Genomic DNA, 21,499 nt, shown 5'->3' with positions numbered 1-21,499 from the left:
GCGGTTACTCAGGACTTCTTTTTCCAGGCTAATGGGTGACAGCACACTAGTAGGCTACAAAAATAGATAGTTCTTTGTTTTTATTCATTTATCTATGGTTGATACTTGTCTCAACCCTCTCTGATCCTTGATGTAAACTTCTGGATATTTTGGACCTTTCAAATAAATAAAAAGTCGTGTGCATCATATTGATGCAGAGGATGGGCAATTAATGCACCATTTCGGAAAAAAAAACTTCTTCCTTGTTGACTGCTGCCTAATATGCAAGACAAGTTTATTTGAGAAACGCCATGATTTATCATATTGAAATTTGCAAAGAAGTTTGCATCTCTTGTAGGAAGCCATAGACGCGACGCGCGCAAATTAATACGTGTGCACAATCACAAGTGCACTTATTCTAAGGCTCTTGGCGAGCCCAACAACACCATGCTTATTTATTACACCGTCGTCGATCTGTTGGGAGAACTACTCTATCAATGGTTGGCGATGATCTCCTGCGCCATGGTCTCGTATTTAAACCCGTAGGGGCTGATCTTGGAGCTGTCGGCTGAGAAGATGAAGAGTCCCGGAAGCTTGTTCTGGCGCTGCAGCTCCTTGGCGGCGCTGATGCCTTGGTCGGGCGAGAGCAGGCCGGTGACGTCGCCGGTCTTGAAGCTGGCGAGGAGCTTGGAGCCGGGGTAGTTGGCCTGCTGGTCGTTGTAGAACTTGACGTAGTAGTCGACGTTGGTGTTGTCGCCGTAGCCGTAGAACTGGAAGTTGACGTAGTCGATGACGCGGGGGTACTTCTTCCACAGCGCCTGGTAGTACTGCTGGACGTCGTCCCTCTCGAAGGGGGCGATGGAGGTGGTGATGTTGGGGAACTTTGCCTTGAGCTGGGTGAGCAGGCGGCCGATGCACTCGACGAAGGTGTCGGCGCCGACGGAGAAGTGCTCGTAGTCGACGTCGATGCCGTCGAGGCCGTACTGGGTGATGAGGGTGGAGAGGGAGGCGACGGCGTTGGCGACCCAGGAGTCGATGGATGTGGGCGTGAAGAAGGCCTTGACGATGTCCTGCACGCTGTCGCCGCCGATGCCGAGCATGACGCTGACGTTGGGGTGCGCGGCCTTGATGGCGGCCACGTCGGTGCGGGAGAGGTTGGCCGTGTCCCAGAACGCGTTGAAGACGCCGTTGGTGGGCACGGGCCTTGCCCCCACCGTGTAGTCGACGGCGAAGGCGAGGATGAAGTTGAAGCTGAGGTTGGGGTTGATGGGCACATCGGAGAAGCGGACGTTCTTGAACTGCGCGCCGATGTACTCTCGGAACAGGTATCCGTTCGTCATGGCTGAATTGGAGATGTAGTGAGGATTAAGGATGCTGCGTTGCTGCCAGATATATAGTGTGTGGCTGCTTCTGCTGGTAGTTAAGTTGGGCAGGTGATCGATGTGCTCCGTTCTAAATACGCTGCTGGTTGTGTCACGTCAGCACGTAGCTTTCGCCGATCATTACGTGTACCCTATCCAAGACTATATGTTGACAGAATTTGTAACTTGTAATGAGACGTTGCAGCTAATTGTCTCAACTTGGATAATTAAGCGCGTTTTGAATAAAAGTGGATATATAACAAGAGCTCATAGTGGCGTATAAGCAATCTGGGTAAGGAATGATGCTTGTTTGCACATCGTGAGAAGAAGTGTCAAACCTCCGCGTCGATTCTAGATACACCCACACATGCTAGGTGTAGACAGGTTGCTATATCTATGTGCTACGGCGTAGCTAGATACGTATACACATATATTATGGTACCGTCTTTCATTACAAGGAAGATACCATGTGGATTACGTAAGCTGGGAAGAGTCTAACATGGATTACGCAAGCCATGGTGGGGACTGATATACATGGACAGATCTAGACGTCGACAGCAACCATGTGGGACTCATATACGCAATTCCACCTCATTTTATCCAGCCGGCGGGTTATCCTTGTAGACTGCTGTGGATGTTGTTTCTTGCTGGACGCTATGGCAATTACGCAATAAATTTACTATCGAGAAGAAAGTTCTTAACCATCTTTCTGATATTATCTACGAAATCATGTTGTTTTTGCAGTTGTGGAGTATCAATTTCAAGACTAGGAACCAGGAAAAATTCTGAATGGAACACAGTTGAGAGTCGTTTTGAGAAAAAGCTAGGGTGTTAGGCTGGAAAGATGTTATCATATGGGGATCGTCTTGTATTGATTAACTCAGTTCTTACTAGCTTGCCGATGTTTATGCTATCTTTTTTTGATATACCTAAAGGGGTAAGAAAGAGATTAGATTTTTTTCCGTTCACGTTTTTTTTGGCAGTGTGAGGAAAATAAAAAGAAGTATCGGTTAACTAAGTGGAACTTAATTTGCAGACCCAAAGACCAAGGTGTCTGGGAATTGAAGTACTGTGGAGATTAAAAATTCTTGCCTGCTTAGCAAATGGCTTTATAAGCTCCTTTTTGAAGATGGGTTATGGCAAGAACTTTTGAAAAACAAGTACCTCTCTCAGAAAAACTTGGCTGAAGTTGAAAATAAACCTACTGATTCACCTTTCTGGAAGGACCTAATGAAAATTAAAGGGGAGTTTTTTAGCAGAGGTAAATTTGAAGTTGGTTCAGGAGAAGGAGTGCAGTTTAGGGAAAACATATGGTTAGGGGAGCAGACCCTTGCATCTCAGTATCCTGAATTATATAATATTATCCATCGTAAACATGATACGGTGGCGACTGTTATGAGTTCGACTCTGTTAAATATTGGTTTTCGAAGAAGGCTGATTGGCAATAAATGGGATAAATGGGTTCACCTATGCCAGCGATTAATGGAGATAAATCTAAATGATGACCAAGATAGGTTCGTTTGGAGCCTGACAGCTTCAGGAAAGTTTACTGTTAGATCTATGTATGGTGATATGATGAATGGTCATACAAGATATTTCCGTAAGTATCTTTGAAAGATAAAAATATCACCAAAAATTAAAATCTTTATGTGGTTCCTTAGTAAGAATGTCCTTTTGACCCATGATAATCTAGCAAAGCGAAATTGGAATGGAAATACGAAATGCTCTTTCTGTGACGCCGAGGAATTAGTGGAACATTTGTTTATTTCCTGTCCTTTTGCTAGGCTGATTTGGCGGGTGGTTTTTGCTGAATATAACATTCCACCTCCATCCAATGTCACAAATTTGTTTGGGGATTGGCTAAATGAAGCTGAGAAAACTGATAAAGCTAGAATTCGCATTGGTGTTTCAGATTTATGTTGGTCGATTTGGAATTGCAGAAATGATATTATCTTTAACAAAAAGGATTCTACTATTTTTTTGCAGGTTATTCATACTATGGTTCACTGGATCCAGCTTTGACGTTTCTTGCTCCCGGAAGATCAGCGGGAGTGCATGGTTTCTGGATGCAACCGCCTTCGAATGGTTGCCCAAGATATTTTCTACCATGCAACTTGGCGGCTTGTTAGGAGACTACATGATGCGGAATCTGTTTAGCAGACTTTTTCTTTGTTTCGATGGTTGATTTTTGTATCGATCCTCGTTGATCTTTTGAATTGTAAACTCTGAATATTTAGTTTTTAAAATAAAAGGCTGTGTGCATCAACCGATGCAGAGGCCGGGGCATACCTCATTTCGAAAAAAAAGACTAGGAATCTGCTGGATGATGAACGACCTTCGAGAGCTGTACCTGCGGGCAAGAGCTTAAGGATCCTGGCTGCTCTCCATGCTTAGAGTGTTTTACTTCTCTTTCTGCACGCAGCGGTGACTTGTTGGGTCGAGATGTCTATCCTTGTTTTAGTCTTAGGCTAGTCTATTTTAGTTCTTAGACGAAGCTGTATGCCACAGTATTGTGTAGTGTTATGTGAACTCATCGGGATTTATTAATTTAAAATTGGGTATTATTGTGTTTTATCTAAAAAAATTACTACTACTTTTTGGAGTTAAAGCTTTTTGTGTTGCAACCCACCTCTGTATAACTAAAACATGCACATAACCGCTTAAATTTATAAAATAAATAAAAGGAATGTATTGTAAAACTATACCGACACCTGAGACAGTGAAGGCCCAATCCTGAGATTAGGTGACCATCCATGTCGGGTAATAAAGTCTCTCGAAGTTCTTCCAACCGTATAGTCACCTCCGTAAATTGGTCACACTCCTCCAAGTGATGAAGAATTGATCATGAACTGAGCAAAACGGTGCACTGGCAGATAACCTGCATATAATTTTTGTAACACGCACAAATACAAGAAAATCAAATAAAAATTTAGTATTCGAATTAATAGTAGTGGGGCACCAAATGGGATACAAGTGGCGCACCTTCCTCAGTTACCAGTGGCGCACCCAAAATCCTATCAGTAACGCACCCACTACTAGGAAAAAGGCCTATACCTGCACTGCTAGCACCGGCGCACCAAATAAGTGGTACACGTGGTGCTATTACCATTCACATACCACTTATTTGGTCCGTCAGCGATATCAGCTTATCGTTGGCGTACCAATTATTCGTTGCACCAACGATACCAGATTACCTCTAGCGAACTACTATTTTTGTACGCCGGTGATAAGTATTATCCCAGTTATAGATGGTGGCGTCCCCTACTGCAGGTGTACCAGAATATTGGTACACCAACGATAATTGGTCTACCACAGGCATACATCGTATCTTGGAAAACTTTTAGAGCATTATCATTTATCTTTGGTCCAGTGAGTTTTAATCAAATATAAAGTATGATGCCATCTATGATTCTTTTATTTGGAGATTTATGTGCGCCCCATATCTAGAAGTTTCAGTTAAATCTTGTCTTGAAATAGATTTGCTTGAGTATGTGGGACAAGCATAGAACTTATCAAACAAACACAAACTTGCAACAAAGGAAAGATCAATGCAAGGGATGTTTACAAATAAAGAAAAAATATGTACACGTTGAATTTGGGGTAGAGATGTGGTTTTGTAGAGCAATAGTTAGGAAGAGATGATGACAAGTGGACATGAGATATTCTTGTACTACTTACTAATCAACAGGTAAACTGAGGGTCATGGATATTTTAATACGTATGATCATTAAGAATGTGAATGAAAGGTAAGCAACCGAGGATTCGGTTAGCCATAGAAATTAAAAAATAAAGGTTGAGTAGATCATATGACATGATTGAAAGATCTATGAATAAGGTTTACACTGGTTACTAGGGGGAGACCGTTAACTGATGCCATTGAAAAGATGGTGAAAGTGTTTGACATAGCCAAACTTCATGTATATCTTGTTGTTTGACAAATTCTCTTCTTTAACTAGTTATTCTATGAGAGTTTATCTTCATTACAAAGGTAAAGTAAAAAAAATCAATGAAATCAAGGTAAAAATCCATGCAAAACAATGATAAAGAGTAGAGGAGAAATTTGAACCTTGTTCAATTGTCCAACATACAATGGTTAGTTTTATTCAAAAGCAAGAGGTAATTGCTAGAACTTCTATTATATGAAGCCCACATTTGAATGGATGTTAACTCACAGATTAAGACAAGTAAATATGCATAAGTTGATGATGTAATTTTCGTATTTCGTTATCAACGTAACCTCATTGATGCATGATATGATCTATTCGCTTATTTGCTCGAGGACGAGCAAAGATTTAAGCTTGGGGGAGTTGATACGTGTATTTTACATCATCAATATAGTGACTCATATGAGTAGTTTTGAATGATATTTGTCATGATTCATCAATATTTATGCATTTTTCATTGATTTACGGGACTTTTCTACAAAGTCCCTTTCCTTGGTATATAATTTTTCCGGAGGCACACAACCTCATTTTTCGTATTTTGCTGTTTCAAGGACCGTCTAGACACCTAAAAATCTAAGGAAAAATATTTGATCAGTTTTTCACCGAGAGAATGACCGTGGGCCAAAACAAGCACGCGAGGAGAGACAAGAGGGCCAAACAGGTCAGGTGGCGCGCCCAAGCTAGCTGCGCGCGCCACCCTAACCCGTTTGGGCCTCGAGTGTCGCCTTGGCTCTCCCTTTTTACAAACGACTCCGTCTCGCCAGAAAACCCACGCCATATTTTCACACAATTTACAGAGGCGGCGACGGAGGGGAAAGTCCTCTCCTACACTGGGAGAGGAAGATTCTACCACACCTGAGTGTCCAGTGAAGGGGAAATCAACTTCATCATCATCATCACTCCTCCTTGGCGTAGGGGGAGGGTTCTCCATCAATGTCTCCATCAGCACCATCATCTACACCATCACCATCTTCAAGATCACTTCATCCCCCTCATAGTTTGTGATTGATTGAACCCTGGATATTGTTTTAAGCGCTATTCGCATATTGTGATTGGCAATTTGGCATCTTGTCTTTATTCATTGGAGAGATTATATATTCAGATTGTGTTGTAATTCATATGCCTCTGGTCCATACCATGTTTCACACTTGTCAGTAGATCCCCATGTTCCTGAGGGAATAGGATGAATTGGCTACGATTTTCATATGATATGCAATGTGTATTTGGTCAAATTTTTATATTTTATATTGTTCTATGATGGTTTTATGCGAACATCGATTGCATATTACTTCACCTATATGGGCTTATAGGGTTGCACTTTAATGTAATGATGAGGGTTGGAAGGGACGAACTGATAGAAACCATTTTCAAATAATTTGAGTTTCATTAGAGAGGTTTATGTCGGGGGTCAATGAACTAATTGCTATGGTGAAATATTTATGCCTTAATGATTCCTATACTTGCTCATGAAAATGGCCGTATGACCAATCATAAGAGGTGTACTTTCTCATATCTATGGCAACACCTAATTTAGGCTTCGCCCCTAAAAGAATGAAACTTGAGAAGATATTCACAATGTTGTCACTACAAAGGAAGACATTTTTTTTGACAAATCACTTTCGTCATATTAAGGCCAATTTTCGTCAAGGATTACTTCGCGGTGACAAAATTTGATCGTCATGGGGTTCGTCAAGGAAGCTCCGTCATAAAATATCGGGGGTGACGGTATGCATTTTTTCGTCAACGTCAAATGTTTGATGGTGACGACCTACAAATTCGTCAACATCAAAGGTTCATTGTTGACGAGACGGGTTTGTCACGAAAAATTGCAACTTTCGTCAATATCTAAATCTTGGGAAGCTTCGATTGGTCCAAAAAAGCATACGTGGCCTTACATGTGAGTCCATTTGGCTTCGACAACATGGGTCCGACGGCGCCGACATGGATATCCGGTGGGACCCACAAAATATTATGACAAGCTGGACCCACAATATTCGACCGGTGGGATCCACAAAATTCGGACAAGTGGGACCAGGTTGTTGCCGACATATGGGTCCCAATAATGCTGATCGGTGGGACCCACAAATTCGACAAGTGGGACCGGAAATTGGTGCCACGTGGTTTCATTTAATAGTGACGTTGTGACATTTTCCGTCACCTTTTGAATTTGACAAAATTTGAGAGCATTTGAATTATTTGCGAAATTTGGGAAACAAAAAAGCTGGCGAAATATCAAAAAGTAGACAATAAATATCATACTTAAATGGTGGCACAAGAAGTATATATGTCTCTCACGAGACCGAAAGATTCATAAGAAAATTACAATTGGAACACAAAGAAATTAAAAGACCTATGATTAACAATGTTGTAGGACGGTGGTGCAATAGATTAGTTGCCCCGGGATTGAGACATGGATGGTGGCTGGGATGTCCTCAAGAGCAAATTAAGCACGGCATCCATTTACGTCGGCCTCTTTTCATAAGCCGAGTCTTTTCTTCTTGGGCTTTCTTCACGGCTTCAAGTTCTTCCTCCTGCTTCTTCCCGATCTCTTCAAATTTTTCATCTTGTTCTTGCAGTCTTGCTCGCATGTCATTGTGGTACGTTTCAGTCTGCTCGTATGGAGTTCTGCTCTTGATCCGCGGTCTTTGTTGTAGCTCTCGATGCGTGTAGGCGAGACAGAAGACTTCCCGGAACTTGTTGCGACGCCCAATCTTGGTAGGAATGTCTTGTTGCGAGGTGGTGGATGTGCTTTTCTCGCTCGGAACTAGCTGAACAATTTGCAAATCGGTCAAATCAGGTTCATCTTCATTGCGTGGCGCCGCTTTTTTGCCACCATTTGATCCTGCATAAAGATTACAATCATTGCATGGACAACATACAAAACTGGATTATATTATATTGTGCTAATAAGAAATATTTCTTACATATGCACTTTTTGCTTCGAGCACTCATAATGTTATCCTTGTTAGTGTGTGTGATTCTAAAAAATTCAATTGGAGAGGTTTCTTCTTCCTGTTGCTTAGCCTTACGCTTGAAAAAATGTAGAATGCACATTACCATTGTACACTTGTGTATGACGAAGTATGAACTGTATTGGGAAATTCGAACACTTACTAGATGTTCCCGAGTGAGCAACATAGCTTCGAGATCCAGTGGTATGGAAGCTGTTTCACGACTTCTCTGTTCTTTCCATTTATTACACACGATCCCTATGTTCGGTACATGCATTTTATTTATCCGGATCGGAGAAATGTAAGAATTCGGTAGTCATTACTGAAAGCAATAACGTTTATGTACCTGGTACTTCTCATCAAACCATCTTTTCACCAGTTCTTTCCAGCTATTCTCTTCTACATGACCTGGCTTCTTGAGATATGCTTGCTCCAGTGTGAGATTTTTAATTTTCGTCCAATACTCCTTTTTAAGCCTATATCGGAACTGTCGAATACTAACTTGCAGGATATCAGTGCACACATCTTGAGCCACCTCATCATTTTTGTCCATATTAAACTTTCCCTTCAAAATAGTGATGCATTAATCAGTAGATTCTTAGATAGATGATCATGTAGCATACTAATTAGGTTAAACCAAGATTGTACAGGACTCACCGCTACTTGTACTTATAGCATGAGGAATGACATGTTTGAGAGTGTCATCTTTCTTGTACTTGTGTCCGAGTGTGTTGCAAGCGGCATTTTTTCACGGATGTGAATACCAACCTCATTGCTCGGCTTTGCTGATTGGACATAATCCTTGGGTCTCCTGACACCGGGAGTGAATTCAATTGGCATCTTATTGCCACCATTTCTTCTTGTGTACTCATGTAGTCCATGGCCCATGGTACGTCTGCGTCCACCTCTCTTTCTCTTACTACCGCCAGATGTTGTCAATGTCTCTGAAATAAGAGATATGAAATGATTCTCTTTTATATGAAAATATGCGGTACGGTGTTTAGTTTTTACAAACTTTCATACCTTGCCGCTCAAAGTTTACAATTTGATTGTCCTCGGGAGATGAGGTGCTGCCTCCGGATGTCATGATCCGGTTAGGTGAGGGTGCTCCTTCGGTGTTCGGACCAGCGGTGGCCATCGGCTCATCGGATGACCCAGCTTCGGGTTCGGTTGTTGCCATTGATCTTGTTGCAATGTTGGATGGTGCAACTTGAGGTATGGATCGCTTCTTACGTGCAACTATTGCGGAAGAAGCAACTATCTGCAAGCAAAGTAGAGGCTACATTAGTAGGAAACATTTAGCATGTACGTATTTCCTATCATAGTTCGGACATAGTTCCACGGACACTGAGCTGAAGTTTTGCCGACAGATGCGTCGATCCTCATCCGAATGAAGATCATCATCGGCGGTAGCTATGTCTTACGGATTCGGTTCATACGAAGGGTCCTCTTCGACCTCCATCTCTTCGCAGATCGAGTCCTTTAGATTGTTACTAGTTCCTATTTGTACCCCACCATACACTAATGTACGTGCAAAACCGAGAGAAATCTTTCGAAATTTGTGGGCGGGTCCATATTTTTCAGCGAAATTTTTTCCATGCGTACTACATTTTCTTGCATTTGTTTCTCCTTGGCAAGCTCATATGCCGGCTTGACGGGGTTTTGTGTCTCCGCTGAAATAATCGGAAGAGCGGAGCGTGAACAAAACATAAGAGGGCGCCAATTCCATAGAAAACGAGCAAATAATTGTCTTTCCAAAATATTGTACAGCGAGCAAATGATTGAAAACATAAGAGTCTACGCATGATGTCGGCGAACAAAACATAAGAGGGGGCATATGGCAGGCTAAGGGACATCATGTGCTTTTAGATATCTACTCGTAACAAATAATTGACACATAATGAGGTATCGGTAGTTCAGTCCTATACCGATAGAAGTTCGGATATGTGCTGATAGAAGTTCGGATATGTGCTTGATAGAAGTTCGGATATGTGCTGAAATTTGATTTTTGACTTTTGAAAGACATAGATAAACAAAAATTGTGGAAATAAATAGACTCGATGAAACAAAGTACATGATTAAAAAAACTTCATTACATTGTTAAGACGTGCATTGCACGTGCAAACTAACTAGTTCCATAGAAAACAGCAAACAATTGTTCTAGATCAAACTCGCTTCCCTACGAACCGACGAATAAAAGTCCGAAGCAATGTCGTTGTTCACCTGTAGCTCGTCGAGCTGTTTTCGGCAACGGCTGGAATTAGTTCAGTTAAGTGTTTCGGCAAACAATTGTCTATGCAAAAGATTGTACAGCGGCGGGATGGCAAAGATTGTATAGCACGGCATGATTGTCTCTGCAATAAAAACGATAAACCCTATACGTATGATGTCGGGATTGGATCTATCAAATATGCAAGATCTAGATATAGGTCAAACGGGCGTGGTAGACATGTAAAACCGATCTCTGGATCTAACCATCCGAAAAACACAACAACAAGCCGATCACCGACAGATTTACCTTGGCGTTTCTTCGAGCCGGGCGCCTTCTTCGGCGTGTGTGTGAGATTTTCCTTCACCCCGACGTTTCGACGACTGCCGGCCATGGCGACCACCGGCCGGGGAGATAGATGCGAGATGGATGAACGTCCGGCGAAGACACCGGATCGGGGTGAGCACGAGAGGATGAGGTCGGGTGTGTGGGTAGTTAAGATGCTCGTAAATCATGGGGTAGAGGCACGACGTATATAAGGGAGGGCGAAATATTTGATAGGTGGGGTGCGCGGGAGGAGTGGAGGGAACAAAAAATTTGGGCGTTTTGGCAGCCGGCGTACTACAATTTGGAGGGAACAAGTTTTTGTCGTGAAAGAAAAAATATTACTCTGAAAATGGAACTGTACATGTATATTTTAATTAAAAAATGACAGAAAACGAGTAAAACTCATAATAAATGCTAAATTCAATGTAAAATCATCAGTAACTAGTGGGACTGAGTAAATGTTGTGACATTCATGTGCAAAATTCAAATTTAAATTTTTCATGAGGTTTGGTGTAGTTTGATGTGAATTTACACAAGTGAGGACATTTTCGGCAGAACGGTCGAATCGTCGACCCGGAAGTTGTAAAACCTTTTGCATGTGAGGTATATGTGAGAACACATCCCACATATACATGTTATTGTTCACACATGTGAGATTTTGTCCGAAAACACTTGTGGAACCTCATGTTGGTTGGGTCGATCCATGTGTGGACCCACATCGATCATGTCGGTGAAGGGCTCTTTTTCAAGCAAGCTGCACTTCAAATACTCAGATTGAGCTGCAAATTTTTGTGAGTGGTCATGAAGGGTAGGTATGTGTGCCTAAGGAGTTTCAGATTTTTCGACATTTTTAGGTGTTTGTTGATTTTTTTATTAAAAAATGACGGAAAACGAGTAAAACTCATAATAAATGCTAAATTCAATGTAAAGTCATCGGTAACTAGTGGGACTGAGTAAATGTTGTGACATTCATGTGCAAAATTCAAATTTAAATTTTTCATGAGGTTTGGTGTAGTTTGATGTGTTGAAGTGATGCCTACTTTGGTATAATTGTGCACTTCGTCCACAAATGAGCATTTGTTTTTTATGTATGTTGAAAAAATGACTAACATGCCATAATTGTTCGACCTAACCTATAGTCCGAACAAAGGCATGTAGTCAACATGTTGTTGTACATTTGAAGTTGTAAATCATATGGTTTTAAATAATTTTGAAGTGCAACTTTATGATTCAATGTATTTTTGCATGAGATACTTTGTGTTTGACTTTTGAATAACTTAAAGGATAGCAACCACCATCTACCCCACGACCTCATTAAATAGCGGTTGTAGGCGAGTTACTACTACTTATTGTATTTATAATGCCCCTGGTTGGTTTTGCCTTCGCCCTCCGTTGTTCATTCGGTGAAGCAAGTCTCCTTCATCTTCTTTCTCTCTCTTTTCTGCTGAAAAACTCTTTTCTCTCTGAAGATTTTCGTTTGTTTTGAGAGGTAGGAAAATATGTTTTTACATGTCACTACTTCACCTCACCTCCTTTTTCTCTGTTTTGTTGAAAATCCTTTTTGTCCTCTCGAATAATCTTGTTTGTTCGGATCTATGGATATATGTGTGTATGGTTTCGGATCTATGGATAGATTTCTATGAATATGCCCTACCTACCTGTATTTTTTACTAGCTTTGGTAATTGCTAAATATACACAGGATGAAGCTGTGTTGTTTGTGGTTCGATGGGCAATCATTGTCGACAGAGGCGGGAGACTCTCGGTTCATTTCGTTGTTATCTTGGAAGCAGATTTGATGACTTTATGGTATATATCCTTTTTTAGAATGTATCTTTTTTGTTGACAGATTCTAGACTATATCCTTATTTTACTGCATTTTTGTTCTACTTGTTTTTTCGGATTGTGCCTTGTTTTGTGAGGAGGCGGTTCAACAACCTTGTTGGTAATATCTTCTTTGTCGTTACATCGGATGAAGTGAAGTACAAATTTCATGTTAAGAAAGGCGGTTCGAAGACACGTGTTTTTGGTACTTGGATACCAAAAATTTCTTCATGACTACGACACGAAAGTTGGTGATTGTATCATGTTTGGGTTTGATAGTGCTCCTGAACTGTTTGGGATTTTTGCAGTAGGTCCTGATGGCATTGAAAAGCATCGTGTCGATGGTAATTCTGTTTTATCTTTTACCATGTGTTGCCCATTTTTTTAATATAACTGATGTTATATCTCCTCTTTTTTTATTCTTTTATTAATTTTAAATTTGTATGCAGAAATTCCAACTGCAGTTGTCCACACTAAAGGTGTTATGCTTACTACTTGCTCAAACATTGAAGAAGGAACAACTTCTCCGTGAGCGTGGTCTTGGTCTTGGTGTTGTTTTTGTGCACACCTTGACGAATACTGATTTGAAGGGCAATGGACTGGTATAATTCTCGTTTTCTTTATGTAATCTTAGTTATCCTTTATATCCTTCCCATATATAATTTAATTTTTATTATTCAGCGTATACCGAAGGAAGTTGTTAGGTCCTTGAATATCTCTGAAAGCGGGGAGGCATGTTTTTTTGTTGATGACTATGGCTACCACCCTCAGGGTGCATACTACACCACTATTGATGGAAGGATGAAGTTCGATTCCTGCTGGTCGGAGTTTACTAAGGAGTATAACTTTGAATCTGGGAATGTTGTTCTCATTCTTTTCAACCAGGGCGGCCGTGGTGGTATTGAAGTTTCGGTTGATATCCTATGATATAATCTTTATCATATGATATAATTGTTTTAGTCTACAATTTGTGTGTGCCCATTGTGTGTTTATGTCATATCGCTACCCTGGCCGCTCTTGTGTGAAGGGATTGTATAGTGGGATTATGTAGGGGGTAAACTTTACGATTGACTATTTGGTCCTGCATTTTTTCTACTGCCAGTTCAATTTTCACTGATTTGGTCCTGCATTGTATAGTGTGAAGGGATTGTTCATTTTTTGCAAATTAATATGTACTTCCCTGGGCCTTGGGAAAAACAGAACAAGCCCACTAGGTCTGGAAGTTAAACAAGCTGGGTATGATTGCCCGGGTTCCAAATAACAAAAGTAGAACATAGTCTTTGAAACATGACATAGTTTAACCATGAACCTCCGGGGGAACAACTAAACGGAAACTAAATTTAGTGGAGAACATGAGGGCCAACAGTCTGGACCGACGAGCGGGATGAGGCCGGTCCTGACGTAGTCCACGAGGAACTTGCCAAAGGCGGCGTGCTTCGCCTTGCTAGCGGGATTGTGCTTACGCTTGCTACCTTTTCCAACTCCCGTCGCGTCTTGGATCGGACACACGAGATCGTTCGGGAAAACCCTGCCGCGGAATGGGCAATGTGGCTTTCCGTTACGACGGAAAGGGATGCGGCCGGTCTTCGACTTCTTCAGAACGAAGCGGCTCTTCCGGTCCCGGTCCTCCTTGTCGCTGTCAACGTCCTCAGAGTCTTCCTGCGATTTTGAAAGTAAAGAAGAAGTGAGAGAAGGAAATTAAATGAAATACAATTGAAGCATTAAATATTTTTGTATGAACATTATTAAGAATTAATCATGTAGAATCAACATTTATGATCCAGATCCAACCATACATAATTACTTCACTAATATAAATAACCACCAATTTAAACTGTTGTCACAACTTGTTCATGGGTAGTCCAATCATTATTTCGAGTATTATAAGTAAGCACCAATTTAAGAGAAAATGGTGATTATAAATTTCATGGATCGGGGATCAATCATTTGTTCCACTGAAGATGTACTCGATTCATAAAACAATATGGATTCATGACGTCAATAAGCGAGGAATTGAACAAAAATTATGGTCATAAATTACATGCAAGCGATAATTCACTTGTTCCCCAAATTAAAATGATGTACACACTATGCTTTCATCGTATAAATAAGCACCGAGTTTAAGACAAATGGTGATTATAAAATCCATGTATCGAGATCAATTAATAGTACCTATAATATAATTCTTGTAATCATAATCACTCTGGTATGATTCATATTCGGATGAATTTAAGTTTGAAATGCGATGAGCGTTACACTAAGCAGGTATCATTCATCACACAAAAGGAATCATTACGAGTTGAATCAAGATGTGCATCAAATATTACAGATCTACTAACTACAAACCATAAATCAGATGAGCAAGAACCCCGGAATCATCAATTTGTACAAGAAGTCGTTGACGGGGCAAATCAATCTACCCTATGAGCAAACCCTATGGTGAACGGTAAGATCAAGAAAAACGGGGGATCGATCGGAATAGTACGAGTACCTCGCTGCACGTTGTCGGAGGCCTCCTCTTCGACCTCGTCGCACTCTCCGGGGCCATATAGCTCGCGGTACTGCCTGGAGTGGCGGTAGAACGGGTCATTCGGATCGAAGCCCTGGTCATCTGCTTGTGCCGCGGGAGCGAGGACGTCTCCCGTGGCCTCATCAGCGACGGCGACCACGGCCGGTTGGGCGGAGCCCTCCACGGTCACGGCGCGGCGAAGAGCGGCTCCAGTTGCGGAAGAAGATCCCGCCTCCGCGACGTCGACTACTACCGGACCATCGCCGTCGCCTCTGTCGACGTTGACGACCGCACTCGCCTCCGGCTCGTCTCCGCGAACACGCTTCATCTTCGGGATCTTCGGTGGAAGGGGAGGTCGGTGTTGCGCTGGTGGAGGTGCAAGCAGGGGTTTTCGCCAGAGATTGGGGAATAGAAGTTGCGGGTGGGAGAGACGATGGGGCCGATGGATATACGATACGTGCTGCCGTTTGGGTTCCTCTGTCGACGCGTGGGTGTGAAAACGTGGATTGCTGCATGTAGTCGGTCCACTTTCCCATTACTTTGACATGGGTCCCACGCATGACGGATGGGCTGGCACAGAATTTTCGGTATGGGTATTAAAAACTCTAAAATATTTGAAATACGAATTAGTGATCACACATAGCCTCTTCTTGAGTTTAGGGGATGAATTTTTGAAAATTTTCAAACCAAAGCTGCCAAGATAGCATGCTAGCGTCATTACCCACATGTTGATGCACCCTTATGCCAAATTTTTTTCTAGTTTGTTATTTTCCATGGAAAGTGTTAGCCACACATTGGCCAATACACAAGGTTTGGAAAGATTTCAACAAATTTTCAATTTTATATGAAAGTTTGAGTGTTTGGTGAAACCTAGGTTGACCTAATTGCACTAAGAGGTTGTCAAACCTTTTTCGAAGTGAAACTTCTGTTGTAGGGTAATGTGGTGACGTTAAATGCCCCAAATCCATGGTGGTTTGGTCAGTTTTTGGCGATTTCCCCCTCTTTTCGTCCAAAAACCCCTCGTTCGACACATGTCCACCATGGGGACACCAAGCCACCAACTCCAAAAAATCAAAACCCATAGCAAGCAAGGTGTGATATCACAATGTGCACAAGGGTGCCAAATCATGCCCCAAATCCATGGTGGTTTGGTCGGTTTTTGGCGATTTCCCCCTCTTTTCGTCCGAAAACCCCTCGTTCGACACATGTCCACCATGGGGACACCATGCCACCAACTCCAAAAAATCAAAACCCATAGCAAGCAAGGTGTGATATCACAATGTGCACAAGGGTGCCAAATCATGCCCCAAATCCATGGTGGTTTGGTCGGTTTTTGGCAATTTCCCCTCTTTTCGTCCGAAAACCCCTCGTTCGACACATGTCCACCATGGGGACACCATGCCACCAACTCCAAAAAATCAAAACCCATAGCAAGCAAGGTGTGATATCACAATGTGCACAAGTGTGGCAAATCATGCCCCAAATCCATGGTGGTTTGGTCAGTTTTTGGCGATTTTCCCCTCTTTTCGTCCGAAAACCCCTCGTTCGACACATGTCCACCATGGGGACACCATGCCACCAACTCCAAAAAATCAAAACCCATAGCAAGCAAGGTGTGATATCACAATGTGCACAAGTGTGGCAAATCATGCCCCAAATCCATGGTGGTTTGGTCAGTTTTTGGCGATTTCCCCTCTTTTCGTCCGAAAACCCCTCGTTCGACACATGTCCACCATGGGGACACCATGCCACCAACTCCAAAAAATCAAAACCCATAGCAAGCAAGGTGTGATATCACAATGTGCACAAGTGTGGCAAATCATGCCCCAAATCCATGGTGGTTTGGTCGGTTTTGGCGATTTCCCCCTCTTTTCGTCAGAAAACCCCTCGTTCGACACATGTCCACCATGGGGACACCATGCCACCAACTCCAAAAATCAAAACCCATAGCAAGCAAGGTGTGATATCACAATGTGCACAAGTGTGCCAAATCATGCCCCAAATCCATGGTGGTTTGGTCGGTTTTGGCGATTTCCCCCTCTTTTCGTCTGAAAACCCCTCGTTCGACACATGTCCACCATGGGGACACCATGCCACCCACTCCAAAAAATCAAAACCCATAGCAAGCAAGGTGTGATATCACAATGTGCACAAGTGTGGCAAATCATGCCCCAAATCCATGGTGGTTTGGTCAGTTTTTGGCGATTTCCCCCTCTTTTCGTCCGAAAACCCCTCGTTCGACACATGTCCACCATGGGGACACCAAGCCACCAACTCCAAAAAATCAAAACCCATAGAAAGCAAGGTGTGATATCACAATGTGCACAAGGGTGCCAAATCATGCCCCAAATCCATGGTGGTTTGGTCAGTTTTTGGCGATTTCCCCTCTTTTCGTCCGAAAACCCCTCGTTCGACACATGTCCACCATGGGGACACCATGCCACCAACTCCAAAATATCAAAACCCATAGCAAGCAAGGTGTTATATCACAATGTGCACAAGGGTGCCAAATCATGCCCCAAATCCATGGTGGTTTGGTCAGTTTTTGGCGATTTCCCCCTCTTTTCGTCCGAAAACCCCTCGTTCGACACATGTCCACCATGGGGACACCATGCCACCAACTCCAAAAATCAAAACCCATAGCAAGCAAGGTGTGATATCACAATGTGCACAAGGGTGTCAAATCATGCCCCAAATCCATGGTGGTTTGGTCGGTTTTTGGCGAGTTGCCCCTCTTTTCGGTCGAAAACCCCTCGTTCGACACATGTCCACCATGGGGACACCAAGCCACCAACTCCAAAAAATCAAAACCCATAGCAAGCAAGGTGTGATATCACATTGTGCACAAGGGTGCCAAATCATGCCCCTCTTTTCGTCCAAAACCCCTCGTTCGACACATGTGCACCATGGGGACACCATATTATGTTATTGTTCACCACTTTGAGATTTTTTCGATGAAAAATTTCAGATAAATGAGTAAAAGTCATAAAGAAAATTTTAATCACAATTTTTGGTGATTTTTACGTACTGCTATGTTTTGATTTTGAAGAACTCTACTTGCTTCCGAACATTTAGTTTCAAAAGAACAATTGTTAACATAAAATTGAAACCTCCCAAGACAATTGTTAACATAGCATGGCAAAATATTTACAGTTTCAAAAGAATGGACTACTAGCCAAAAGCACCTCACGCGGGAGGGAGACCAAACCAAAAGATCGGGGGGTCATGCGGCGGAAGAGATGATCAATCCACCATCGGCGAGGACTCGTCGACCACGATCTTGCGGTAGAGCTCGTACGAGACCCAAGCATCAATGGCTGCATACTCGATGTTCATATTTGGAAGTGGGAAGTCCCCCACGGTCCGTGGCGATGGTGGTGGAACTTCTTCTTCATATCACCGAACCATGAATCAATGAGTCTTGCTGCCATGGTAGCCATGCCAGCCCTCGCATGACCGAGTGTACTTGAAGTACTCGTCACTGGAGATCGACGTAGTACTCGGAAGGAATCTCCATGTGCCATGTCCTCCGCGAGAACTCTCTTGTCACCACGGATGTCAACACTCGCAAACGTAGCGCCTTCTCGAAAGAAATCGCAGATTGCCGGAGACTCCCACCGAGTTAGCACTGCGATAAACAAAGTAATGTACTAGTCACGGATCGGTTACAAATATGCAAGAACCTACGAGAGGAGACGAAGATGAAAGAAATTAATAAATCGGGAACAATGTGTAGCAGATTTAGATCGGGAATGTCTTGCTTTTATGGAACAATGTGTAGCAGATTTAGATCGGGAATGTACTGATTTTCGGGAACAATGTCAAACGAAAATCAAAGAGAGACAGAACGGCGGCAAGTAAAAAACCCCAAACGAAAGATTAAAAAAGGGGATTAGTTCTTACGCTGCGTAGTGGAACACCGGCACATGTCGACGCATGCAGAGTTGAACCACGGCGATCTTCTTCTCGTCCTCGGCTCGATGGTTGGTGTACTCGAAGTCGAGGCCGACGAACTTGTGCTCCTCCTCCATGAGCCACTCCGTGTACATGTCGAGGACGCGGCGCACTTCCCGGGGGTCGTTGGTGTAGACCACATCCAGGTCCTCGTCGTCGTGGATGTGGACTGTGCGCTTGCTAGTCCAGTTGTAGATTTGCTGCTCATCCATGTCCATGGCGACGCAGCGGCGGAAGACGAAGATAATGAGGGAGAGGAAACGACGAGAAGTGTGGAAAGTGGAAATCAGGATGCGGTGCGAATATTGAGACGGTAGGGGAGGGGGAAGGGGATAAATATTGACACGGCAGACGAAGAGAAAACTGACGCGGGTCTAGTCCCTGCGACGCGCATTGGACCGTGTTGTCACGTCTAAACCCAGCACCGCCCATTTGCACTCCTATTGACCTACCGAAATTTACTCCACGATATAACTTGCCATCATTTCACGACCTCCTTCGGCCGCCGCCGGATCTCGCCACGTCTCTCGCCGCCGGATCTCGCCACGTCTCTCGCCGCCACGGCTCGCCACGTCTCTCGCCGGCGAGACTTGTAAGACTCTCGCTCCGCGTCGAGACCAAGGATGGCGCCTACTAGTGGAGTACGTAAATAACATGTACGTCTCGCGATCGATCGTTGTTTCCGATTGGTAATCTTTCTTCATATTTTTTGCAGTGTCCGGTTTGCTTTGACAAGAAGGGGATGTGCGGCGGAGGGGAGTCGCGTTAGGTTTTTTCGTGCAAACACTACAAGAGGGTTTTGAGGAGAAGACGGTACATGCACTTATAAGTTTAAAATTCATTCAGATGTTTCATTAATTCGCCGCCACATCAAAGTTTAACACGTGATCCTAGTAGTGATTGCTAGTTTAGTACTATTATTCGGATGTGTGTAATAATTGTTGGTCACCATATGTATTAACCGCTTATTTATGGTTGAGTTTTACGATAGTTGTGATAACTTTTACGTTCATACCAGTTTTACGATAGTTGTAGTCTGTTAGAGATAGAGGTATCGGTAGTTCAGTCCTATGCCGATAGAAGTTCAGATATGTGCTTGATAGAAGTTCAGATATGTGCTTGATAGAAGTCCAAGATCCGAGACTCGGTGATTATCCGAGTAGACGCATATTTAACTTACTTTTGTATTAACTCTACTGAATTTAGGTCATCCCTTGCTACTATAGACCGTATTTCCTTAAGAAGTATGGTGTCCAGACCTCCCACTGGACAACTTTTGAAGCTGCACTTAAAACCAAAGATGGCCATGCATTTGTTGTTAATGTTATCAACGGAGCTGGCGAGAACCTATATCAACGGAAGATTTTGGAACGAATTTGCTAGAGTGTACAATTTTAAGGTTGGCATGGAGTTAATTTTCGAGTTAACTCATCCGGTCGAGGATACTCTTGTAATAAGCTGGAGCTGAACCACTAATCCATCCGGGTAATTTTCCACCTTTGGACACAATGATTGATCATATTAATTATTCCATCTTATGTGAGTTATTTTAATTATGCAGCTTACTACCAGTTGTCCCGTACGAAGCGTGACATTGTTGACTCGCTCAGTAGTACTGATGGAACAATGATAAATTGGAGGATGATGCATACCGTCATTCTTCAGGTGGACAACTTGGACTACCTTGTTGACTACCACAATGCTTGGAGATTATGATCAAGGAGCACTACTTGTCCCAATGCTGCATACTACGAATTGGACAAACAGCGAAAATTACAACAAACACGTGGTAAGCGGTAGATCATATCATTTCATTAAGTTTGCGACCTACATTACGTACAAGTGTTAACTAAACTATGTCCCTACTTGTTGGAACAGAAAATCCCTAGCCGTTTGGTTCCTAAAGGTATGGAACAATATGGTGCAATCGGTATTGTGTGCCATCCCGGTACTTTGGTGCATTCGTCCTACGCAATTTCTTCGGACGATGGTCGTATGTGCGTCGGTGGGTGGAAGGAGTTCATGGACAAGGAAAAGCACCTTCGGATGGGTGACAAGATGCTTGTTCTTGCTTTACCAGGAAATGCGGGGGTTTACTTGTTTGCTACCCATGTGCATGAAATCGATCTGGAGTAGCTAGTCCGTGATTCATGGTGCCGGTGTGTCCAACTATGCAGCCCCTTTAGGTTTAAATTAAGTTGTAAGACTCTTTATGCGATTGTCGATTTTGCTTGTGTTAAAACAATAGTTAGTCATATCGTCTTTGCTGGTTGTAATCGTGTCAAGTGTCGATTAATTAAAACCATTGTCAAAGTTATGTTACCGACATGTTGGCTTTCTTATATTTGTCCATATTTTTGCTTATATTAATTTGCTCTTAAAACCTTCGGATAATTCAATGACAAGTTCGAGATCGTAAACATCTAAATAAGAACATTTCAAA

General features: G+C 42.7%; 1 protein-coding gene across 1 annotated transcript; it reads right to left on the bottom strand.

Annotated features, from left to right (window-relative positions):
* Positions 1-273: 273 nt before the first annotated feature.
* LOC124707148 (chitinase 2-like) lies at positions 274-1,373 on the bottom strand. Its single transcript, XM_047238814.1, has one exon. The coding sequence runs from the start codon at positions 1,317-1,319 to the stop codon at positions 474-476; it is 846 nt and encodes a 281-aa protein (XP_047094770.1). The 5' UTR covers positions 1,320-1,373; the 3' UTR covers positions 274-473.
* Positions 1,374-21,499: the final 20,126 nt, after the last annotated feature.

This window comes from Lolium rigidum, chromosome 4, assembly GCF_022539505.1.
Source record: "Lolium rigidum isolate FL_2022 chromosome 4, APGP_CSIRO_Lrig_0.1, whole genome shotgun sequence".
In the NCBI taxonomy this organism is placed as follows: Eukaryota; Viridiplantae; Streptophyta; class Magnoliopsida; order Poales; family Poaceae; genus Lolium; species Lolium rigidum.
The sequence above is the reverse complement of the archived record's forward strand: the minus strand, read 5'-3'. Positions and strand labels throughout refer to the sequence as shown.